The sequence below is a fragment of the Hyperolius riggenbachi genome, chromosome 6 (assembly GCF_040937935.1).
Source record: "Hyperolius riggenbachi isolate aHypRig1 chromosome 6, aHypRig1.pri, whole genome shotgun sequence".
In the NCBI taxonomy this organism is placed as follows: Eukaryota; Metazoa; Chordata; class Amphibia; order Anura; family Hyperoliidae; genus Hyperolius; species Hyperolius riggenbachi.
The window spans coordinates 236635469-236658581 of NC_090651.1; the positions used below are offsets into that span (position 1 = coordinate 236635469).

Consider the following 23113-nt stretch of genomic DNA (forward strand, 5'->3'; position numbering starts at 1 on the left):
TCCTGATATCCTATTAGGGGAATTTTGAACAGGATTAGAGGCAGGAGAAGTACTGGTAGTAGCGGAAGTAGAGGGACAAACTGGAGTCTCTTTAAACGCCTGTAAGGTTGATGCTACTTCCGACTTCATCCAGCCCATAAGATCCTTAAATATAGAAGGGGATTCCTCCTTAATCATCTCCTGGACACAGGATTGACATAGAGGCTTACTAGAAGCTTGAGGTATTTTAGCAGCACATAAAACACATTTCTTCTTATCTCTTTTTTGCTCTGGCATTGCAACAGCTACAGATGTCATAGGGGTAGCAGCTGAATCGCCGGAGGGGCGAGCCTGACTCTGGCTACCCTTTTTGGGTTCCTTCCCCCTGGCAGCCTTGTCAATTTTTGGCTGAAAAAGTAATGGGAGAAAAAGAACCAATGAGCCCAACCTGTTCACAGAAACTACATATATAATCACATATATATATATATATATATATATATATATATATACATATACATATACATATATATATATATATATACATATATATATATATATATACATATACATATACATATACATATATATATATATATATATATATATATATATATATATACATATACATATACATATACATATATATATATATATATATATATATATATATATATATATATATATATATATATATATATATATATATATATATATATATATATATATATATACATACATACATACATACATACATACATACATATACACACACACATGTGCAGTCATAAATCACAGCACATACCACTGCCCCAGCGTCCGGTGTGCTTTCAGATGTCTCCATGCTGGCTTACCACAAAATGATCCAGCAGAGGAAGACGCTTTAAAAGGAACTGGTATGTGCGCATCCAAAAATTCCCTCCCAGCAACCATAACCAACCTTAGGGTTCCTGGAACATCATTGCGCATCCCACTCTGAAGCCTCCGGCGCTGAAGGGGTTAATTCCTCCTCCCCTCGTGGCCACGCTAACCCGGCTTCCGGCAAGACTAGGGGGCGTGTCCTGCCACCACGCTGCCGCCCCCTGCCGCCGCCGCGAATCACAGCGCATTCCCTGGTCAATCTTCCCCTCCAGGACCTGCCGACATCATGGAGTCATCTGACTCTCCCAGCCAATCACAGCCGCCCTGCCCGCGCGTCTACGCGTTCAAAGCGGCTGGACATTTCACAAACTGTAACGACAGGGAGACGGCCGCTCTCCCTAGCTGATCCGCTCTGGCCAGCATGCACGGAAGACCCCCGCTCCAGGACCCCACCATCTGGCGTCAGCCCTCAGAAAATCCATGACCTCCTCCGTCCGTGGACAGGAATAAAACTGAGGTATGTCTGGTAGGGGCAGATATATATATACACCCTGCCTGGTTCCATGGATTAACCTCTTCCTGTCCAATAGTAGGTGGAAGGGTAATCTCTCATCTGGGTTGCTGTCCTGGAGACGACCCTGGGAAATATAGAACAAGGAATTTGCAGCACAAATGGCCACAGATGCAGTACTATCCAACAATACTGGTTTCATGATTGTGCGTCGTATGGGGCTGGATCCACTTGTAATAAAGAGTTATAATAACTCTCTGGGTCTTTATCCTTCAACTTACCATCCAAGAAACGTGTGCGCCAGTTCTGGTGCTTAACCCCGCCCCCCTACAGACAAGTGCCATGGCACTCTTTGTATCAGAGACAGAGAGCACCACAGAAGTGTCACAGCACTCGCCTGCAAGGGGGCTGGGCTAAGTGCTGAAAGCCAGCACACGTGGGGCTCAGAGGGTGAAGTGAAAGAAAAAGACCTGAGCTCATAACTTTTCTTCTTTAATTTTTGCAGCATAAATGGGCACAAATGTAAGCACTAACCAAACAATATAATTTTCATTTGTGCCGACTGATGTGTGCCTGAGCTATTGGCTCAATGGCCTCTTACTGAGGTCATGAATAATAAACTGATATGTCTGGGCAGTTGAGATGCTAAACATTTTGAGTTAATGTAGATTTTATATAATATTAATGCATCTTTCAATTGGGATTTTGGTCCAATTCCAAGCTACAAAAAATATACATAGAATAACAGAATTTGCACATGCGAAATTATCAGCATCTTAGTGACAATCTCTACTTGGCAGCTCTCCTTGTGTCCGTACCTCAAAAACAAAAATAGGTTTGCTAGTTCTTGCAAACCTACAGCTAACTTGAGGGGACTGTCTTTCTTTTCCTCAGAGAAAGCTTTAAATGCAGAGCCATGTGAATAGGGCATGAAAGTGAATACTAATGCAGTTTACCTGTAATCCCGGAAGGTATAGGCAGGGTGCTCCTTTATACACATCATTGCTTCGGCATTTAAAATGCAGTTATCAACATGAACTGGATGACTGAGGTCATTCCTTTCTGTTTGTTTGTCTGCAAAATAAGTATCAGTATATTATTATGTGTTTCTTTATCACTTTCCGCAGCTCTTAACAAAATACAATGAACAATTCCTGTCAGACGGTATTTTAGAGCTAGAAAGTGTATATAAAAAAAAAATAGTGAATAAAAGAAAAAAAATGTGCCCATGAAGAGTACATATACAGTATATGTAAAATACATTTTTCAGTACGCTATTTTTGTGTTGAAAATACATGGATCATGTGACCAACCCCAGACTGCAGACAGCCAGACTTCCTGTTCCAATCTTAAGAAGCCCAACTTACCACAGCATGCCCCCTTCTTCTCCAGGCTATTTCAATTCAATAACCAGATACTAGAGGGACAGTAACAACCTGGCAACTTCCCTCTACAAAATTACTACACGACAGGAGGGAGGGTGAGAGGCTCTGAATACATGGCAACGGATGATAGCAAAAGAGAGAAATCACTGTAAAGGCCATTGCCCCTAACAAAAGTGCTGACAGCTCTCAGAGAAAAATGACATGGACCCAGTCATGTTCATGCTGCTATAATCAAATTCATCAATGTCAGGTTGCTTAAAGGGAAGGTTCAGGGACTGTTTAAAAAAAATAAAAATCCGCATCCACTTACCTGGGGCTTCCTCCAGCCCGTGGCAGGCAGGAGGTGCCCTCGGCGCCGCTCCGCAGGCTGCCGGTGGTCTCCCCGACCTGGCCAGGCCGGCGGCCAGGTCAGGCTCCTTCCACGTTCCAAAATGCGCCTCACGGCGGCGCGCTGACGTCATCGGACGTCCTCCGGGCTTTACTGCGCAGGCTCAGTAGTTCTGAGCCTGCGCAGTAAAGCCCGGAGGACGTCCGATGACGTCAGCGCGCCGCCGTGAGGCGCATTTTGGAACGCGGAAGGAGCCCGACCTGGCCGCCGGCCTGGCCAGGTCGGGTCGGCCACCGGCAGCCTGCGGAGCGGCGCCGAGGGCACCTCCTGCCTGCCACGGGCTGGAGGAAGCCCCAGGTAAGTGGATGCGGATTTTTATTTTTTTTAAACAGTCCCTGAACCTTCCCTTTAAAGATGGTTTTATGGCCTTTGCCTTTAACATGCTTGTCTATAGTTTTCTTTCTGATCTCCTCTGGAACACTCCCCTTTGTATTCTGTGGTCTATATTCAAAATGATACCAAACTGCTGTATTTTTCCTCATTGAAATAGGATGAATGGCTATGTGCACAAATGGAGATATGTGATAATAATTTAAGAAAAGATAGTTTACAAAAATCACTCTGGTCCAATTATGTATGATTTTTTGTAGGTGTACCAACAGATGTGGTTAGCCAATTTTAGAATATTTTTGTAGAATAAGCAGTCGCTTCACACTTTCTTTACTCAACATATCAGTGGCATGAAGATATAAATGGGACAATTACTTTCCACTCAGAACAAACCAGAATCTAAAAAAAAATGTTTCCAGTATAAGCCTTGGACTATGTTGGTATACCTTATAGCATGAAGTCAGAGAACTCTGTGAAAGTATGATATGACTTGCAGTAATTCCTCCAGTATAGCCCATGGCCACGAAAGAGCATATTTGACCTGAGCAAGTACACCAGTCATGTATGTTTACTAAAAGGAAGAGCTTGTACACTTCCAGTCACTTGGCATGCAAAATTTATGAACTTGGGCATGCCCAGTGCAAATTGACTCAGTCACGTTTACTGGGCATGTGTGGTTTGTGACCTTGAGCATGCCCAGTGGAAGAAAGCTTGCACACACCTGTGAGCACTCGCTGAAGAGACAGCAGCTGAATAATGAAAACCACACTAACTGGATCCTGGTGGGACAGAGAAGGGCACAAGAAGAGGTGCGCCCTTCCACGTTCATGACACTACGCAGCCACTTTTTTTCTTTAGTTCAGGTATGCATCAGAAGCAATAAAGCTCATCTATTTAGCAGGAATTAAAGATTATGTTGTATTTATTTGCACATATATCAATTTTACTGCACTTCACAGAAACATTTTGTAAAAGATCAGCTTGAATAGGCTTGTGTTCAATAATTCTACTTAATGTGCAAAGCCTTCAGCCCCTGAAAAGACTGGCTGAGCGAAACTACAGGCACAAGCAAGCAGGAATGCCACATTGGGCCTGATTCACAAAGCGGTGCTAACTGTTAGCACGCCTGTGAAAACCCCCTTAGCACGTCTAAACGAGTTTTTCCCCCGCAAAACTTTATGCGCGTAAAACTTTACGCGCGCACTGCACAGAGCGCTCCGCGCGGAGTGCCCATTAAAGCCTATAGGACTTAGCGCGCTCATAGGACTTTGCGCGCGGTACTTAGCGCGTGATCTGATTGAGAAAACCAGTGCTAACCTACTTAGCACCCTGGTTAGCGCGCCTAAAGACTTTAGACGTGCTAAGTAGGTTAGCACCGCATAGTGAATCAAGCCCATTGAAACAGAGCTGGATTCGGTGCAGAATAATGCGTGCAGGCGATACATCCTGGTTAGAATCTAGCACTGCCCCTGAACTTAGAGCGTGTGACAAAAGCCAACAGCGCCATGATTTTTTTCCTTTGAATGGAAAAAACACAAAACGTGTAAACAGCCCTGGATGAACATTGATTTAAAAGGGCAGTGAGTTCTGATGAACTTCAACATCTAAGAAAAAAAAAAAAGGCACAAAGTAGTCCTTATATTTATTTTATGGTTCAAAATGTACTAAGACTGTCATGAATTTAAATGTGTAAGATTCTGAATTCCCACTATTCATTTATCACAATTAATTTTATAAGTCACTGTTTTATGAATTTCAGAGTAGAATGGCTCTGGGGATAAAGTGGTTAGGTCTGCAGCTAGTACACCTTACGGTAACAAACACACAAGGTCTATTAATATTAAAAAAAAAAAAAAACAACAACAACATTTAAACTAGCAGCAAATTAGACCTGGCTATAGTCAGTGACCGTACCTTCAATGGCTGTTCGGCACACTAGGTGAGAGTAGGAGAAATAGAGGGGGCGTTCCAGCCGGAAGTAAGACTCCACCAATCGTCTCACTTTGTCTGTAACATTGTAGTAGAGGTGTGCGCTCTTCAAGGGCACCTTCCCTTCCTGCCCCAACTGAAAGCAAGAACAGTGAAGAGGGCAAACATTCATCAAACAGTTTTCTAAGGCCACACTTTCAACACCTTCACAAAGACTGTATTAAGCCTTAAAACAAAGAAAGCCAAAATGCCTCAACTTGATGGCCAGAAATTTATTTCCAGGGCCATCTTCTTTGGCTTCCTGTCCCTAAACACAATACATTCCTGTCCCTAGCAGACTACTTAGTAAATACCTGTGGAGGTTGATAGGGGAAGTAGGTAGGTCGGAGTGTTGGCCAACCCCTCATTCTCTTGTTGCTCTACATGGGAGAGAGGCATGTCTCCTGGACAGGGATGACACCACTGGAAAGCAGGCATGAGAAGCCATGAAGCTCCCAACTTAGGAGAATAAGAAGGTCACAAGGAAGCTGTAGACCAAATGGGTGACTATGGAAGGCATTTTCTCATGAAAAGTAAACATGTAATGACAGATGCAGAGCTGCCTTCCTGTCTAACTTTCAGAGTCACACACCTAAAACCACTATGCAGCAAAGGAAAGTCAGGGACGTAAATCAGAATATATTATCTACAGGGGCTGTTATTTGTCTTAATTAGATATCTTTAATTATATTCAGGTAATGGAAGTATATTTGGATGCAGAAACTTACCTTCAGAGCTTTGTACACAGTGACCCCATAAAACTTCTCATTGGGGGTGTGAGGGGAGGTTGTACCCCGATAGCCATCCCCTGCCGAAGCTGCAGCCTAGGATCATATTCACATCATAACAAATAAGTACACTGCCTTGAAAGAGAAACTATCTAGCATGAGACATTATTATATAGAGATATAAAAATTAGCTTGAAAAACGTATTGTAATGTTTGGCACTATGCAGTATGTTTGCACCCTATAATTTAAGGATAATGTTAATGCTCAGTATGAGTTACCTGCGGTATTAATTTCACTCAAAGCCCAGCTCTAGGCACAGGTCTAAATATATCATCAGATAGAGGGCAAGCAGTGCACAAAGGTTACATTTTTCATTGCAAGTGCAAACTCCATAGACTAAGGGCTCTTTCACACCAGGAGCTGCTCCATGCTTTTTGACGGATTACTCATAGGATGCCATTGGAAAGGTAACATGAAAATCTATTTGAATTTCATGTTAACTTTCACATTGAACAGTTACGTTGTAATGCATCTGGGAGCTTTTAATCGACCAGCGCCGGCATTTTCCTATCACGTAAATTAGAACTAGCGCCGCTGATCAGCTTCGAACCACAACTTCCCAACATCACGCCATATGTCATAACGCGTGCACGAAATCGGGTTTGTGCATGCGTTTCCTAGTATGAAAGAGCACTTATTTATTTGGTCACATGACCTGAACCAGTCTAGCAGGAGGCGGCAACAGGAGGCTATCAGTGGTGGGGGTGTTCAGCTGTACAACATTATGATGCTTAGCCAGAGGGAGGGGCAAACATTACATTGTCTGACAAAACTGCCACCATTAGCTCTGGGTATCTCTAATAGAGAAAGAGGATACAGGCCAGGTACTGCTCCAATAACACTAAACACTAATAAAAAGCCATGAAATGGTCACTACATTGTCCAAAAAAGGTTAAGGTGTACCTCTACACAGAACATGGGACTAGGAAAAGGGAGGCCAAGGCTTCAGCAGGCAATTGGTGATAAAGATAAGGACTAGACCAGTGGAACAAAAAGTTATATGCACTCCTAAATATATTACTTAGTCTACTGAGAAAACCAGCATTCTTATGAGAAGAATTCAAACTGTTAAATAAAAAAAATAAATCTATGTCCATGCATCAGGGGGGCTATAAGAGTCATTTTGTAAGGTTATTAAAGACGATCTTTCCATTTTTGTTTGCATCTAGCTGTAAATGCTTAAAGAGGAACTGTAACGACAAAACGGCCCCTGGGGGGTACTCACCTCGGGTGGGGGAAGCGTCAGGATCCTAATGAGGCTTCCCACGCCGTCCTGCGTCCCTCGGGGGTCTCGCTGTAGCCCTCCGTACAGCGGTGACGCAATATTTACCTTCCTGGCTCCTGCGCAGGCGCTCTGATGGCTGTCGGCGCCGAAGTAGGCGGAAATACCCGATCGCCGTCGGGTCTGCTCTACTGCGCAGGCGCAAGTTTCCGGCGCCTGCGCAGTAGAGCGGACCCGACGGAGATCGGGTATTTCCGTCTATTTCCGTGCCGAAAGTCGCCACAGCGCCCCCGCTGGAGCCAGCAAAGGTAAATATTGAACTGACAGTCGGCACAGTCGCCGGCTGTTCGGAGGGCTGCGGCGAGACCCCCGTGGGACAGAGGACGGCGTGGGAAGCCTCATTAGGATCCCGAGGCTTCCCCCACCCGAGGTGAGTACCCCCCAGGGGATGTTTTTCATGTTACAGAGTCTCTTTAAAGTGAACCAGAGACAAAGCACCCTCATGTATTTTACCATATATATCAGTGGGCACATTAGAGAAAACACCTACCCTGCTCTCTGTTTCATTCTTCACTGCACAGTCTGCTTGTTATCAGCCCTGATAAAATTCACGACTGAGCATTCAGTCTGGCTTTGCTCAGGAATCATTATAGCAGAGTCATTATAGCAGAGCCAGAAGGGGGGCAGACTTGGGCTTGACAAGACATCAGAGAAGAAAGACTCAGCTATAATGATTCCTGAGCAAAGCCAGACTAAATGCTCAGTAGGGGATTTTTATCAGGGTGTAACGATTGTGGAACTTTCTCCGTGATCAGCGCACAACGCGTGCGCTGACACGGCGGAAATCCTCCACAAGCGTGTAATTGCAGGCGCACCTGTAGAGGGAAATTCCTGTCGGCAGATGGCGCTGGGGAGTGCAGAGGAACCAATCCTCTGTACCTCCACAAATGCCAGACAGGAATTGTACGAAGCGCAGAACGCAATCGCAAGAGAGGCGATTGCGAATGAGAACGAGCAAATGGACAGGTTGTATGTGTGTGCGCCAATCCAGTCGCCACCGCGCGACCGCACACACACACAACAGCAGATATGAAATAGGAACGCGATCGCGAGAGGTGCGATCACCAGACGTGACACAAGGCAGATCAGAACAGAATACGAGGGTAGCAAAGGCACAGCAAATAATACAATGAGAAGATGCGGAAAATAACAAACGCTAGCTAACCGCGAACACCGCACTCATTCGCAACAGTGCACGCGGTTATGCGCGGTCTCCACGTGATAAGCACAATAGAGACAAGCACGCCTAACTGTTCCATGTTTGTCTGTCGATGGTTAGAGGACGTGAACGCTTGCTTAAAGAGAACCCGAGGTGTGTTTAAAGAATGTTCTCTGCATACAGAGGCTGGATCTGCCTATACAGCCCAGCCTCTGTTGCTATCCCAAACCCCACTAAGGTCCCCTTGCACTCTGCAATCCCTCATAAATCACAGCCATGCTGTGAGGCTGTGTTTACATCTGTAGTGTCAGTCTCAGCTGCTCCCCCCGCCTCCTGCATAGCTCCGGTCCCTGCCCCCATCCCTTCCCTCCAATCAGCAGGGAGGGAAGGGATGCAGGCGGGGACTGGAGTTCTGCAGGAGGCGGGGAGAGCAGCAGACTGACACTATAGAGATAAACACAGCCAGCTCTGACAAGCTGTTTGTCAGCAGCGTGGCTGTGATTTATGAGGGATTGCAGAGTGCAGGGGGACCTTAGGGGGGTTTGCGATAGCAACAGAGGCTGGGCTGTATAGGCAGATCCAGCCTCTGTATGCAGATATTATTCTTCAAACCCACGTCAGGTTCTCTTTAACGGTTACCTCACCGAGCCTCCAGCAAGCGGTCGTAGCAGACAAGACAGACACACGAAAACAGGGACAAGCGAGAGATAGGATCCACAGCACTAGCGAAAAGTGGCTAGCGTGATCCAGGTACAGAGTAGCAGAACAGAAGGATCCACAGCACTGGCGGAAAGTGGCTAGCGCGATCCCAGGAGACAGAACAGAAGGATCCACAGCACTAGCGAAAAGTGGCTAGCGCGATCCCAGGAGACAGAACAGAAGAGATAGCTGGTAGCAACCGCTGCACCAGCTATACTCCAAGAACAGAGATCAGAACCATTTCCTGTCGACCACCGCTGGGACAGGACAACAGCAAGAGAACAAACAAACAGATAAACAATCCTAACTGCACTATGGAATCTGCCTAGCACAGTTTCCAGGAATTACTCTAAGCTGATCTTCAAACCAAGAGCATGGCTGACACTCTCCAGAGTGTTTCACAGGAAGACTCCTTATGAACAGCAAAGCATTGTGGGACACACATAGTACTTACAGTACACGCCGCCAATGAATGTGGCCAGGCAATTTGCACGACAACGTATGCAAATTCCTCAGCAAGCACAAGCTGCAAAACTGACAGAAGCTCTTCTTTCCAGAGTCCTGCAGCATGCAAACCTACACAATGGTCAAAAAGCTGCCTGCCTGCACAGGCAGCTGAGCAAATCATCACACAGGGCTAGTAACAAGCAGGAGGAGCAGTGAAGAATGAAAGAGAGCAGGGTAGGCGTTTTCTATAATGTTCCCACTTATATATATGGTAAAATACATGAGGGTGCTTCGTCTCTGCTTCACTTTAAAACTGGTTTGAGTATAATTGGGAGTAATGTACTCTTTACAAAGGGAAAAAGAGAAAAAAAACCAATAGTCCTTTTTGGGGTCATCCACTTCACCCCTCCACAAATTTGAAGTAAATAGAAAGGATTTTGAAAGAATTCATACAGGATTTCCAAAATACAAAAATATCAAAAACTTTATTGGCACAAATTTCAAGAAAAAAATCTTTAAAATTCTCTGTAGGAGATTCCTTGCAGGTGCTTCAGATACAGAATATGTAGCACAGACATGTACTTCGTTCATAAACTTAATGCAATATGAAAAAAGGCTCACTTTAAAACTGCACAGAAACATTTTTAAGCCATAAAATCAATACAACTTTCTAAAGGACATACTGCTCAGCAACTCTCCTCTTCCTGCATAAGTAGCAGGTGAACAAACCACGAAGCACTGCAATTCTCCCTATACACCTGAATCAAAGAAATTCTGAACACATGCTTTGGCATTTCACGGTTAGTAACCCTGTGGAAGAGTTAAAGTTTGTCTCTGAGGAGATGTGTGTGTTTTTTTTCCCAATAAAAATAGAGGAAGTACAACAAGCACCCTTGAACCCTATTAATTTAAATAGTATTTATACCTGCAACCATATTGACTCCAGTGATAACAGAAGCACAGCTGTAGCCAGTGGCGTAGCTATGGAGCTATGGGCCCCGGTGCGAGTTTAACATTGGGCCCCCCATTCACTCTATATGTAGCGCTTGATACGGCGCAACGAAACCTGCCATGGTCATCTACAGTATTAGAGGTGCAAGTAGGGAATGGGGAACAGATTGTTAATGATTACTACCATTCAAAGCATCTATAGAAGTGATTATTACCACCACAGGACCAATAAACAGCATATAGTTTGGTTTAGGAAAGGCCCCATGGGGCCCCTCTGGCCTAAAGGGCCCCGATGCGGTCGCTACCTCTGCAACCCCTATTGCTACGCCCCTGGCTGTAGCCTCTCAAACAGTATGAATTAGCCTCATCTGTATGGTATCATTGCAGTGCTCTAACACATTAATCCTCCCAGTAATAAGTTTCCTTTCGGTGCACCACTAAAACTGATCCCCTAGTGCTGTCATCAAGAGGAAAGGTTCCTGCTGTATATCACTTGCTGTATGAACAAAGGCAGTGACTTACAAAGGTCTACGATTATTAGAAATGGAGAGATTTGTTATTAAAGGAGGGGAAGAAATTATTGGCAGGAGAACACCAGGTAGACTCTATGACAAGTCTACCATACTTCCAGGTCGTCTGAGAACAAAACCTTTATAAACCAGTTCAGCAGCTTAGTGTAGAAATCTGCACTTACATTGGTAAGACGTAAAAGTTCCCGACATTCATCATCAGAGATAACTCCATCGGTTACCACCCTCTGAGATCCATTTAGTGTTTGGGAGTTCATCACTACACTGACCTCGTCAAACAACACTGGACCACCTGTGGGAGGAACAAATTATTAAAACCACTTCTAACAACACAAGTGCATATATATATTTTATATATACACCGTATTTTTCGGACTATAAGACGCTCCTGACCATAAGACGCACCTAGGTTTAGAGGACGAAAACCAGGGAAAATATATATACTAAACCTGGTGCCTCCATGGTGAAGGAGCATCTTGTGGATTATGCCCCGAGTACCTCTTGTGTCTCCCTTTGTCCCACCTTGTGTCTACCTCTGTCCTCCTCAAAGGCCCCTTTGTGTTCTCCCGTGTCCTCCTCTATGCCCCTTTGTGTTCCCGTGTCCTCTGTTTGTCCCCATGTGTCCTCCTCTGCATGGGCACAGTTCAGGGAGTCCCCAACATTGCGGCGGGTTGGAGATTCTAATGGCAAGTGTTCACAAGTCAGCAACTCCCTGCATTTGGACTATAAAAGACCCAGTGACTTTTTTCATCACTTTTGGAGGAGAAAAAGTGAGTCTTATAGTCCAAAAAATACAATACTCAAAAAGAAAAGCAACAATGTTTCAATGTGGGGGTTTCAAAGGAAGGATGGAGTGGCATGGGAATGATGTCAAGAGGGATCCAGGTAAGCAGGGAGAACAAATCTCTTGGCTGAGAGGAGTAGGGGGCTACCATAAACACAGCAGAGGCGGTAAGAGTTTCATCTGGTGTGTATAGAGCTTTAGATGTAAGGACTCCATTAGAGTCTGTGGGGCAGTGAATTGATAGCTTTCTTTTAGGCAGAGCGACCAGTTAAAGCGGAATATAACCCTGCATTTCAACTTTGCTCTAAAACATTATTTACAGTATATTATATGCAACCAGCAATTTTTTTTTACTAGACCAGCATTGGAAGGGTTACACATTGCTTTAAAGTTCCTGGAGTTTCTGCAGACGCATCCGAAGCTGACATAGATACATTTTGTTTACATAACTGTATCTAAGTGTTGAATGTGACTCATCTCTCTGACTGAGAAGGAGTTGGAGGACAGCCAAAGAGTGTGTAACATTTCTCAATAGATACATATAACTAAATAGAATGTAACAATCTGAACTTCTGCATATCTCTCCACGGAACTTTAAACCTCTTTGTTTAACCCTTCCAATGCTGGTCTAGTAAAAAAAAAAAAAATGCTTTTTGCATATAATATGCTGTAAATAATATTTTAGAGCAAAGTTGAAATGCAGGGTTATATTCCGCTTTAAACATCTCCCCGCCCCCCACGCAGGTTAAGTATGATGCAATTAATTCTGAGTAACCGATACTGGATACTGCATGGTGCATTCACTGCTCTGTATTACAAAGTAACAGTAAAGATGGAGATTGTATACACAGAACAGGTAAGGGCGACTCTCACCTTCTCTGACATTTCTTGCCAGATCAAAAGTCTCCTTCGTCTTCTCCTCCACCAGATTTTCAATCTCTTTCATCAGGTTGCCAATCTCTTCAGATATTCTAGCTGCTGTCTCACGCTCCACCCTACCATACAATGCAGGACATCCATCAGGATAAAGTAACATTCATTACATCAACCTTTCCACACAGTTCTCACTTCCACTTGGAATTTTCAGATTTCCATACGAGTGTAACACACACAAAAAATGGCTCCACTCATAGCATAATCTATCCTTGTGATTACAATGTTTAAGCCTTTTCTTTTAAAAAATGACTTTTAAACCATTAATGACTGAGGGTATTGCATTCCTTTGTGGCAAAAACTAATTGTAATTTTTGCTATATTTACATTCAACTGCTAATATTTTTTTAATTGATTTGTGCATTAATGTAAAATTGCATTGATGACGGGATGATGATCCTGCGCAGTACAGCAATGGGAGAATGATAGAGGATGCGCATGTCCAGGGCCACGCAGGCGCAGTGGCCACTGCTGGTGCACACCCTGACAAAGCTCGCAAAGGGGCGGGCATAACGCATAGGTGGGCGGGTTCAAGTCCCGTGGTCCAGGAACATTCCTTCCCTGCAATGCAGTTTGTCGTCAGCATTACATGTGGCATCTGTGTTAGCTCCCCAGCACGTGTAACATACATTGAGCGGGTTGAGCTGTAATCAGCACCGCCGATTGATCCCACCAGCGGTAACAGAGTCTGCACACAGCCGCACAGAAGGGAGACCAATCCCAGCTGTGAAGCTGGACTCCTGGGAAGGAGGTGACAAGTGCCGGACCCTGTGGTGAGATGTAATAGCTGAAGATTAATCACAACTCCCTCATGCTGCTGCACATAGTAATCAACTATCCCCCTCTCTGAAGAGATAGGTGTTCCTCGATACCGGTACCAGATGGGGTGTATGAGCGAGTGCTTGGAGTGTGGGTGCAGTGTGTTGGGAGCCCTCCTATTAGACCAGTTTTTATTTATTTTAAAATTGGTTGGTTGTCTTTTGTACTGTAGTGCTATTCAATAAACACTGTTTTGTATTGTTGTAATACCCTGAATAGCAACCACTTATAATTGCTGAGTTATATTGTTATGTGTTGCCGTTCCCTCAGAAATGAGGTAGAGGTGGCATATACAGTATTAGGAGGTGGTTGAATCAGGCATTAATAATCCATATATACATTGACTGGCCAGTCCAGGCGCAAGCACAGGGCGGCTGCAGGGGGCTAGTAGAAGTCCCCGGGTAAGTGAAACGTTTTTTGGGGGGGGTCAGTTAAAGTTCCCTTTAAGATTATACATGTTAAAAATAATCCCAATATCACCGGATAACACGTGTTACTTTGGATTATATATTAAAGAAGTTGGCGGGTCTGGCTAATAATGGTTCTCCAACTAACCTTGCTCACAGATTCAAAATATTTCCTTCGTATAGTCTAAATATTATTTCCTGTTTCTCCCAATTTCTGGGACACAAGGCAAGTGAGTGTTTTGCATAATAAGGCTGTCCCCTAATATGCATGAGCCAATTCAAGGTTGGTAGGGCACCACCTTGCAGCAGCAGTTAGGGGTGATAGAGTGAAAGGAGAGGCATCCACATCCTCCCTAAACAGTGGGCAGAATCGGCTTGGAATTTTAAAACAAGCTTGCCACAGCTTTGGCTGCAGTACAAAAGTATGGTTGCCGCTTCAACTCCCCGCTAGATGGTCGGATACATCTCAGAAGTAGCACATGCGTGACTCGGCCACACGTGCACCCATTGCTCATGAGGGGCAGAGCGCTTCCGGCTATGGGAGCGAAATGGGAGACCAGTCATAGCCAGACTGCACATGTGCCAAATAAAGCCGACTGGCAGATTTACGGGGCCGCATAGCAGAGTATCGAGGCAGCCCGGGAGAACGGCGAGGGAGCAAATGGCCTGAAGGGGTTTGGAGGAAGCCCTGAGTATGTATACATTATTTTTTCCTCCCCATCCCAGTTACACTTTAAAGGGAATTTCCACTGTTGTTGAAAAGAAGGCAACTGCTTCAGATCAGCTCCATACATTGCAGGCCTTGGGTACCCCGTCACCCCGAGTCGGTTGCAGTGCAACAGACATCATCGCAACACAATGCAATGATACTCCTATGAGACTTTCACATCAAGTGCAGCTTGGCAAGTTCCCACGCAGTAACGCACAGCATGTTTTCATCACAAAAGTGTTAATCAAAGGTAATATGACAGATTATGGACACATTGTCCTAAACAGAAGCTCAAATGTAAAAGAAGTACCAAAATATAATTCACACAGTTAGGAATAAATACAGGAAGACAGTAAAAGGAGTCAGCACATTTCAGATAAAAGGCACATGCACAAAAACTCACTTCTGCTTTTCTCGCAGTCTCTTGGGCATTATGTTAACTGGGGTCCATGTGTCCTGAAATAAAGGAGACCACCAATGAGACCTGCAACACCGTGCTTTATAGAGTATTGCAGCAGCCAATCACTAGAGAAAACAAGTCATCCTCTAAACTAGCAAACTGATTAACTGCACTTTCAGTAGCCCTCATTGTTTCCTCTTCCACTCAAGTGTCCCTACTGGAGAGACTCTCCACACTTCCTGTCACATGTGACATGACCGCAAGTGAGGAATTTCTATTTAGTAAGAGCACACCACCAGAAATAAAACAATCTACTATTTATAACATTGCTAAGGTTCAAATTAAAATGAAACCTCAACAGAGGGAAAAAAAAATGAGAAGAGGGGAGGGAATACCCAAGAGCCTTCTCAGTCCTCTCTGTCCGTCCCCTCATTCCCCTGCCGGCAACCTGTTGAAGTTATCCAACCAGAGCGTCAGAATTTGCCTTCAGGACTCCACAGAAGTACTCGCAGCTCTGAGCACTTTTGAAGACTAGCAGATCAGTATGCGCGAGTCTGAGCTAGCGCATGCGCAGCACAGATGTGCCAGTGTTTGGATGCACTCAGACATAAGTACTTCTGAAGCCTGACAAGGAGTCCCGATGACACATTTAAATTTTGAATGAGGGACAGCGCTGGAATGACAGGACGGAGAGGAGACCTGGAAGGCTCTTTAGGATCTAGAGCCTTCGATTTTTTTTTTAATCTTGATTTAGACTTACTTTAAAAGTATAAAACAAACAAAAAAAAAAAACTAAAGGACAACTGAAAAGAGGTTACCATTTTTTCAGCCTCACCCCACTTAATAAAACACATAGCAATTGTAAAAAAAAAAAAATGGTAATGAGTAAAATAAAAAAAAAAAAATCCATCCCCTTACTGCATATTACGTGAAAAACCATGTTCCGTAAAGAAACTGATTGCCGGACCTCAGAGTAGACCATCTTCACAGAGGACACTGCCCATTGAATTTGTGTGTGGAAGAGTCCATTCTCAGCGCGCACACACACACACACACACACACACACACACACACACACACACACACACACACACACACACACACACACACACACACACACACACACACACACACACACACACACACACACACACACACACAGTGAATGCTGCATTACTGCAGCAACAAGAAAATTTGAGGAGCGAGACAAACACTCCTACTCCAACCTATTTATTACAGGAGTTCTTGCAGTGTCCACAAATGACCTAACGGACATGCACGCACGAACACGCTGAAACCAAAGCAGGAGATTTGGGCGCAGCCGGCTCCACCATAGGCCGTAATGGGAATTACGGCTATAGCAGGCACAGGGAGTAACTTCAGCGCCATCAGAAGACGGAGCTGAAGTTACTTTTAAAACCTAATTCGGCTTCCAGCAATTCCTGGAAGCCAAATTATTTCATTCCCCACTATCCATGGCGGCCTGGAGGGGGAATAGAATTTAATACGGCCGGGACTTGTGCGGCAGCAGGATCAGCCATATACCGGCTGAATCCTGTGCCCAAATCTCCAGCGCCGGTATCCCTCGTACGCTGCACGCAAGCATTGCCCTGTGACTGGCAATGGTAAATATCCAATCAGAGGGCAATGCTAGCGTGCATATTTGTTAGTTAATTGGTGGATGCTGCAGGAGTTCCTTCATCAATCTGGTTGGCAGGCAGAGTAAGAGCAAGTGTGTTTGTCTCTAGCTCCTTGTACTAACTCATTGCCACGTGGCTTACGTTTGGAATGGAACACCTCGCTTCAAAGGGTGGTGTTCCCTGTGAAGATGGACTGCTCTGAGGTCTGGTGCTCTCAAAATCTATACGGGACAGAAAAAAAAAAATATTTTTTTTTACTCCTATTGCTTTTATTTTTTTATTGCTGTGTGCTTTACTAAGGGGTTTGTTGTTTTGGGTACCTTTTGATAGTTTTCCTTTAACAATTCTGCCCGACAACAGAGGGAAATGTTTGAGTTAGGTTTTCACTTACAGGATCAACAAAGGGGATTCCAAAGGTGTCATAAGCAAAGAATAGCAGCTCCTTCTCCAGCAGACTGTGCTGAATGTACTTTTTTATATTCTGAAACACAGAGACACATCAATCATATTTACACACCTGCAAGAAAAATCAGGCATTCCAAAAGTGCTACATCACCTGCCCAGTCATGTGACAATCCAGCCCTGCGATCCCGTCTAATCTGCTCCCGTTAGCGTACGCAGGAAGTATGGTGAGCAGACGGACAACAAAGACCGGTTTCTGGATCGTCAGAGGAATAAGGTTAATGCGACAGAGCGTGCCAATCCCGTCTAATCTGCTCCCGTTAGCATATGCAGGAAGTACGGTGAGTAGACTGACAATAGAGATTGGTCGCGCAGCTGCCGACAATATGTAATGTCACCATCACTCACCAATCCCCTATTACTAGGCCACTGTTGCCATGCAGGTCTCATGCACTAGAGACTTCTGGAGGCAAATTCACTGTATGCGTAGTAAATGGTTAAGATTGGTTAGAGGTACCCATACATGTACAATCGTTAAACTAAAAATATCGATTTCGCACTGTAAATCGGGTAAATGTCTGGTTGAATGGAACAGACAGTCTCCAACTAGCTACTCCTAAAAGGAAGAAACTGTTATTTACAGCCTAGCTAGCAAATCAACAATTTATAAGAAAATCATAAAACAATGCGGTAGTATGACTGACTCTTCAGAGGGCAGATTCGTTGTAGCCGAAATCAGATGACCAGAACAGGCACAAGACTGAATGATAAAATCATTAGTTTTTATTCAAAAATATATACAATAAAATCGTTAGTTTTTATTCAAAAATACATACACACAGCCTAATTTAGCCCACAGATAGATATACCTGTCCGGCAGAACAGATTGGTTTGATAGAAAGAGAATAGAGATGAAAAGAAACAGAATGTCTTTAATGTACAGTTCAAATACCATTATTGGTAGTCCATGCGACAATCTAAGTCCAGAATGGCCGATTGCCATGCGGCCTGAGACCTTTGTGAAAAATAATCCAAGATGGAGGTTTTGGCCCATGTCCCTGCGGCCTGGGCGATTTGATGTTAATTCGACGTCAGATTAAAGGTGAAGGACCCTGGACAACCTGGGCCCAGTTAAGTTATATCCCTCACTTCAGCAAGGAGGAGTTAGGGGGTGTGGATAACACCTCTTTGGAGCATGAGATGTGCCCGCCCCTTCTCATGGACACAGGAATATATCTGAATCATGATAGGTGTACGATCTCCAAAACCGTACAGGTTATGTTAAATCTAATAACATTTTCAGGTCGATCAGAAATTAATCGATAATAATATCAAACTTGAGGGGTCAGACGCCTGGTGTACTAGTGGGTTATTTTAAAACAGTCTTAGGCCCAGTGCACACCAAAACCGCTAGCAGATCCGCAATATGCTAGCGGTTTTGGGAGCCGATTTCAGAGCGATTCTAGGTATGTTTAGAGAGGTTTTCTAAACATACCTAGCGGTTTTGGGTGCGTTTTTGTGTAGCAGATTACACATATTGTTACAGTAAAAGCTGTTACAGAACAGCTACTGTAACAAAAATGCCTGGCAAACCGCTCTGAACTAGCAGTTTTTTCAGAGCGGTTTGCGGTTTTCCTATACTTTACATTGAGGACGAAACGCTTCCGAAAACCGCAAACGCGCAGCAGGAGGCGCGTTTGCGGCTTGGCAAAAAACGCAAACCGCCGGTGTGCACCATCCCATTGCAATACATTAGACAAGCGTTTTTAGAGGCGGATGCGGGCGGCGGATCGCTCCAAAAACCGCTCGGTGTGCACTGGGCCTTACTTCAGTTCTGGGAGTCCGATTGGTAAGGAAACCTCTCAGAACCAGTGTCACGTGAAGTCCAGTAAACTCTGAATTTGAAGGACCTGCTCTCTTGGTAACACCAGAAATATTACAAAACTGTGCCCATTGTTAAATATACTTGTTAAGGTTGGTTGAACTTTTGGGAGTCTCCAGCTGGAGTGATAAGAATCACTTCTGTGTCTTTTTCAACTCAGGCCAGAAGTCTTTGAAGCTCGAACAGCAGGGCTACGTGTCAGATTCCCTGCTGAGATCGGGGCCGATCAGTCTGGAGAAGACTGCTGTTTATGAGGTTCTGTCAGGCTGACATCTACCCTTCATCTGATGGATGAGCTATATAACTACCCAGAAATGCTAGGTGACAAATTTCACACTTGGATGAGAGAGACTCTGATTAGAAACAGCCAGTGTTTGCTAGCAGAGCCAGAGAGTGGGGAGGGAAAAAAAAAAAAAGTTGATTTACCCCAAAAAATGTCATTCTGGTTGCTTGCACTGAAACTTGCGTTTGTGACTCCATGACGCATTCGATATGTCATATTGAAGGCGTCACAAGTCAGACTTGAAGTCTCTTTCAGGAAGTAGCTGAATAATGCTGACATAAAAAAATCACCATCAAGAAACTAAGCTTGGCTGTACACATGGCTACCACAGTAATACACCACTGTGGAGTGGTAATAAGTCCCTGATTAATGGGTGTTTGCGCTCTAGAAATATCAGACTTACCTCTCTAGGCTGAATCAATTCTGCCTGTCCCTCACCCAGCACCGCAGTATAGTAGACCAGATTCTGGTTCATCACTTCATCCTTAGGATGGAACAGCAGGTAGGTTTTGGTACCTTCAATTGCTTTGGTGTAGTTTTCAACTATAAGAAGCAAAGAACACAGGAGTTACCTCTCTTATTTCCAAGTCATTCTAACACTAATAAAAACTAACTAGATTTGCCATTTTCTTCACCAAGATAAACAAGTTCTACGCTACACAGAGTGGGGGGTGTGGCTGGCCAGGGAGCTGAATGGTGGCTTCATCCCAGAGCTCTCTGCTGAAGCACTTAATACAGCGGCTCACAGCACTCAAGAACGCCTGGAAACAGATCTGGCAGGGGAACAATCTCTGATCATCATGGACTATCGCAGAGTATCCTACAAGAGAGGAAGACAAAGTCCCAAGCCCAGGAAACTTTCTACAGCACTACAATCCAAGATGGCACCTGCCCTGAGGACACTCTCAGCGTCATGCAGACTTCAAGTCTCCTCTGTATCAAGGTCAGCCTTTTCCTTTAACCCATGGCTTACAGACCCCAGGACAAGACAAATCGCTGCAAAAAGGAGCTTGGGACACCTCGCCGGACACCGCGACCTCCAGGAGCCTGGCAAATTCAAAGCAGCGCATAGAGGAGCATGGGGCTCAGGTAGGCCATGATTTCATCATATCTGACCCTGATGAGAGTGAATCAGACCTCTTAGCAGACTTCCCTGCTAATGATCAGCCGATCACACAAGCATTCTTGAAGGACTTCATGATTTCTTTCAGAAGTACCTTACACAGGGATCTGAGACTTATGTCCAATCAGATGACGCAGTTCGCCTTTGAGACCAACACTAGAATCACTAAAATAGAGAGCAAGATGAGAGATGTTACAGTGGCCCATAACGAACTGGTGGACTCTCATGAAGAGTTAATTGAGGAAGTTAGATGGATGAAAGAGAAGATGATCGACTCAGAGGATAGAAACAGGAGGAATAATGTTAAAATCAGGGGCATTGCTGAATCTGGACAACTGACGATCTGAAACAGCATGTCAAAGAAATAGTTAAAGCTACTCTCCCAGGAATCCCAGAAAGTGAATTGGTCATAGACAGAGCTCACAGACTTCCCAAGCCTAACTTCTTACCAGAAAAAGTCCCCAGAGGTGTTATAATACGCATCCATTTCTACCATGTGAGAGAGCCTTTTCTATCAGCTACAAGAAGAAGACAGAAATTACCATCTCCATACCAAGATTTATCCCTTTACCCTGATCTACTACAAATGACACGTCAAGCTAGAGGAGAATTTGCTTCCATCACTACTACCTTGAGAAAGAACAAACTCCCTTATAGATAGGGATTTCCTACAAAGTTGCTGATCCACAGACATGGAGGTCTGTCAGTTTTAAAGAATCCTAAAGAGGGTCTGGATCTCCAGCAGCAATGGAATCTGCAAGTCTCATCACTCAGAGAGAGTAGGGAAGCCATCTTCATCTAAACACCAGCAGATGGACTGGACTGTAGAAACAGAAGAAAATAATAAATCCCCTGCAGCATCAGGTGGTTCTTGAAGTATACTTATAGGTGCTTCATCCACAACGTTCCCCCCACTGAACACTCCTCCTTTGGATTTATCCAATTAGGAGAATTGTTCCAACTTCTATAGTTATACGGCTGTAGACTTAAGCCTATTTAGGCCTGGCTCACATTAGCGTTCGCTGTCCGGATTCGCCTGATCGGATCCGGACCGTATACTGTACAAACGGAACGTACGTTCCGCATAGCAATGCAAAGTCTATGTGGACGTTCACATGCGTCCCTTCTGTACAGAACGGAGCCGGATCCGGACACTTTTCCAACATGCGCTATTTTTCGGGTCCGGATCATCCGGCCCACGCACCCGGGCTGGATCCTGATCCGAACATGCGGCCATGCTGTGCAATGAGAAACAGATGTTTCGGATGTTTCTCATCACACTGGGAATAGGACCGGATGCTTCCAGCACCGGTCCTATGCCACTTGGAGGGCCCGGACTACACGCTGGTATCCCCCATGCTTGCAGTGCCTTTCTGGCACTGCAATGTATCTAGTTCCGGCTACTTTATTGTAGCCGGAACTGATACATTCCGGATCCGCAACTTGTGGCCACCGCAGAGACCCGTACGGTCTCTTTGCGGCCCCCGGTCCTGGACCCCCGGACACTTGCGGACTCAAACCGCAAGTGTGAACGGGGCCTTAGGCTCTGACCTGACACAACCTTTTTATTTAACCAGTGACTCCTTATAGATGTCACCTGTGGTTACAATGTTTCTGCTTATGTTTTTGTTATTGTTTTTCTTGTTATTGTTGTTCTTTTCAATAATATGCTCAGTAACAAATATTTCTCCTAACAGGATTGAGAGCGATGTACCTCCTCTTCTGATTTTGGTAATAGATAATAATGATTGTGAATTATGGAGTAGAGTTACTAATAAGATATTGTATGCATGTGTTACAACATTGAATTATAGAGATGTCACGTGAATTGAAAATCTTATCTCTTAATGTGAGAGGATTAAACTCACACAGGAAGAGATATTTATTACAAAAACTTGTTAAGTAAAAAAAATGTGGATACAGTTTGTATCCAGGAGACTCACTTGAACAAAGAAGCAGCTTCAAAATTTAATCTTTTTCACTTTTCATCCATATATCATTCCATTCTGGATAAAAAGAAAAAGGTATGGTGTATGTGTGGCAAACTGTTTATGACATTGTCAGATCTGACCAGATTAGCTGCATTCTTGTTTCCAGTGTAATCCAGACACTACTGTAGCCCAATAGATCAACAGGAAAGCCAGGCAACTGGTATGGTTTAAAAGGAAATACATATGGCAGCCTCCATATTCTTCTCACTTCAGTTGTCCTTTAACCACTTCACCATTGAGGGTGTTTACCCCCTGACCACCAGAGCAATTTTCACCTTTCAGCGCTCCTTCCATTCATTCGTCTATAACTTTATCATTACTTATCACAATTAAACGATCTATATCTTGTTTTTTCCACCACCAATTAGGCTTTCTTTAGGTGGGACATTATGCCAAGAATTATTTTATTCTAAATATGTTTTAATGGGAAAATAGGAAAAATGTGGGAAAAAATTAATTTT

The 23113-nt window shown here is 44.2% G+C and overlaps 1 protein-coding gene across 2 annotated transcripts in view; it reads right to left on the reverse strand.

Annotated features, from left to right (window-relative positions):
- The window catches only part of P3H1 (prolyl 3-hydroxylase 1), a 55563-nt gene that overhangs the window by 13557 nt on the left and 18893 nt on the right, over positions 1-23113 (reverse strand). The window contains exons 5-12 of one of the 2 annotated variants that reach the window (XM_068240558.1): positions 19942-20081; positions 17363-17452; positions 15335-15387; positions 12937-13058; positions 11444-11571; positions 6151-6246; positions 5369-5519; positions 2308-2425 (exon numbers count right to left, since the gene is read on the reverse strand). In XM_068240558.1, the coding sequence (XP_068096659.1) occupies positions 2308-2425; positions 5369-5519; positions 6151-6246; positions 11444-11571; positions 12937-13058; positions 15335-15387; positions 17363-17452; positions 19942-20081 (898 nt within the window). The remainder of the gene's footprint in view (positions 1-2307; positions 2426-5368; positions 5520-6150; positions 6247-11443; positions 11572-12936; positions 13059-15334; positions 15388-17362; positions 17453-19941; positions 20082-23113) is intronic. The other variant, XM_068240559.1, reaches the window with a different exon arrangement.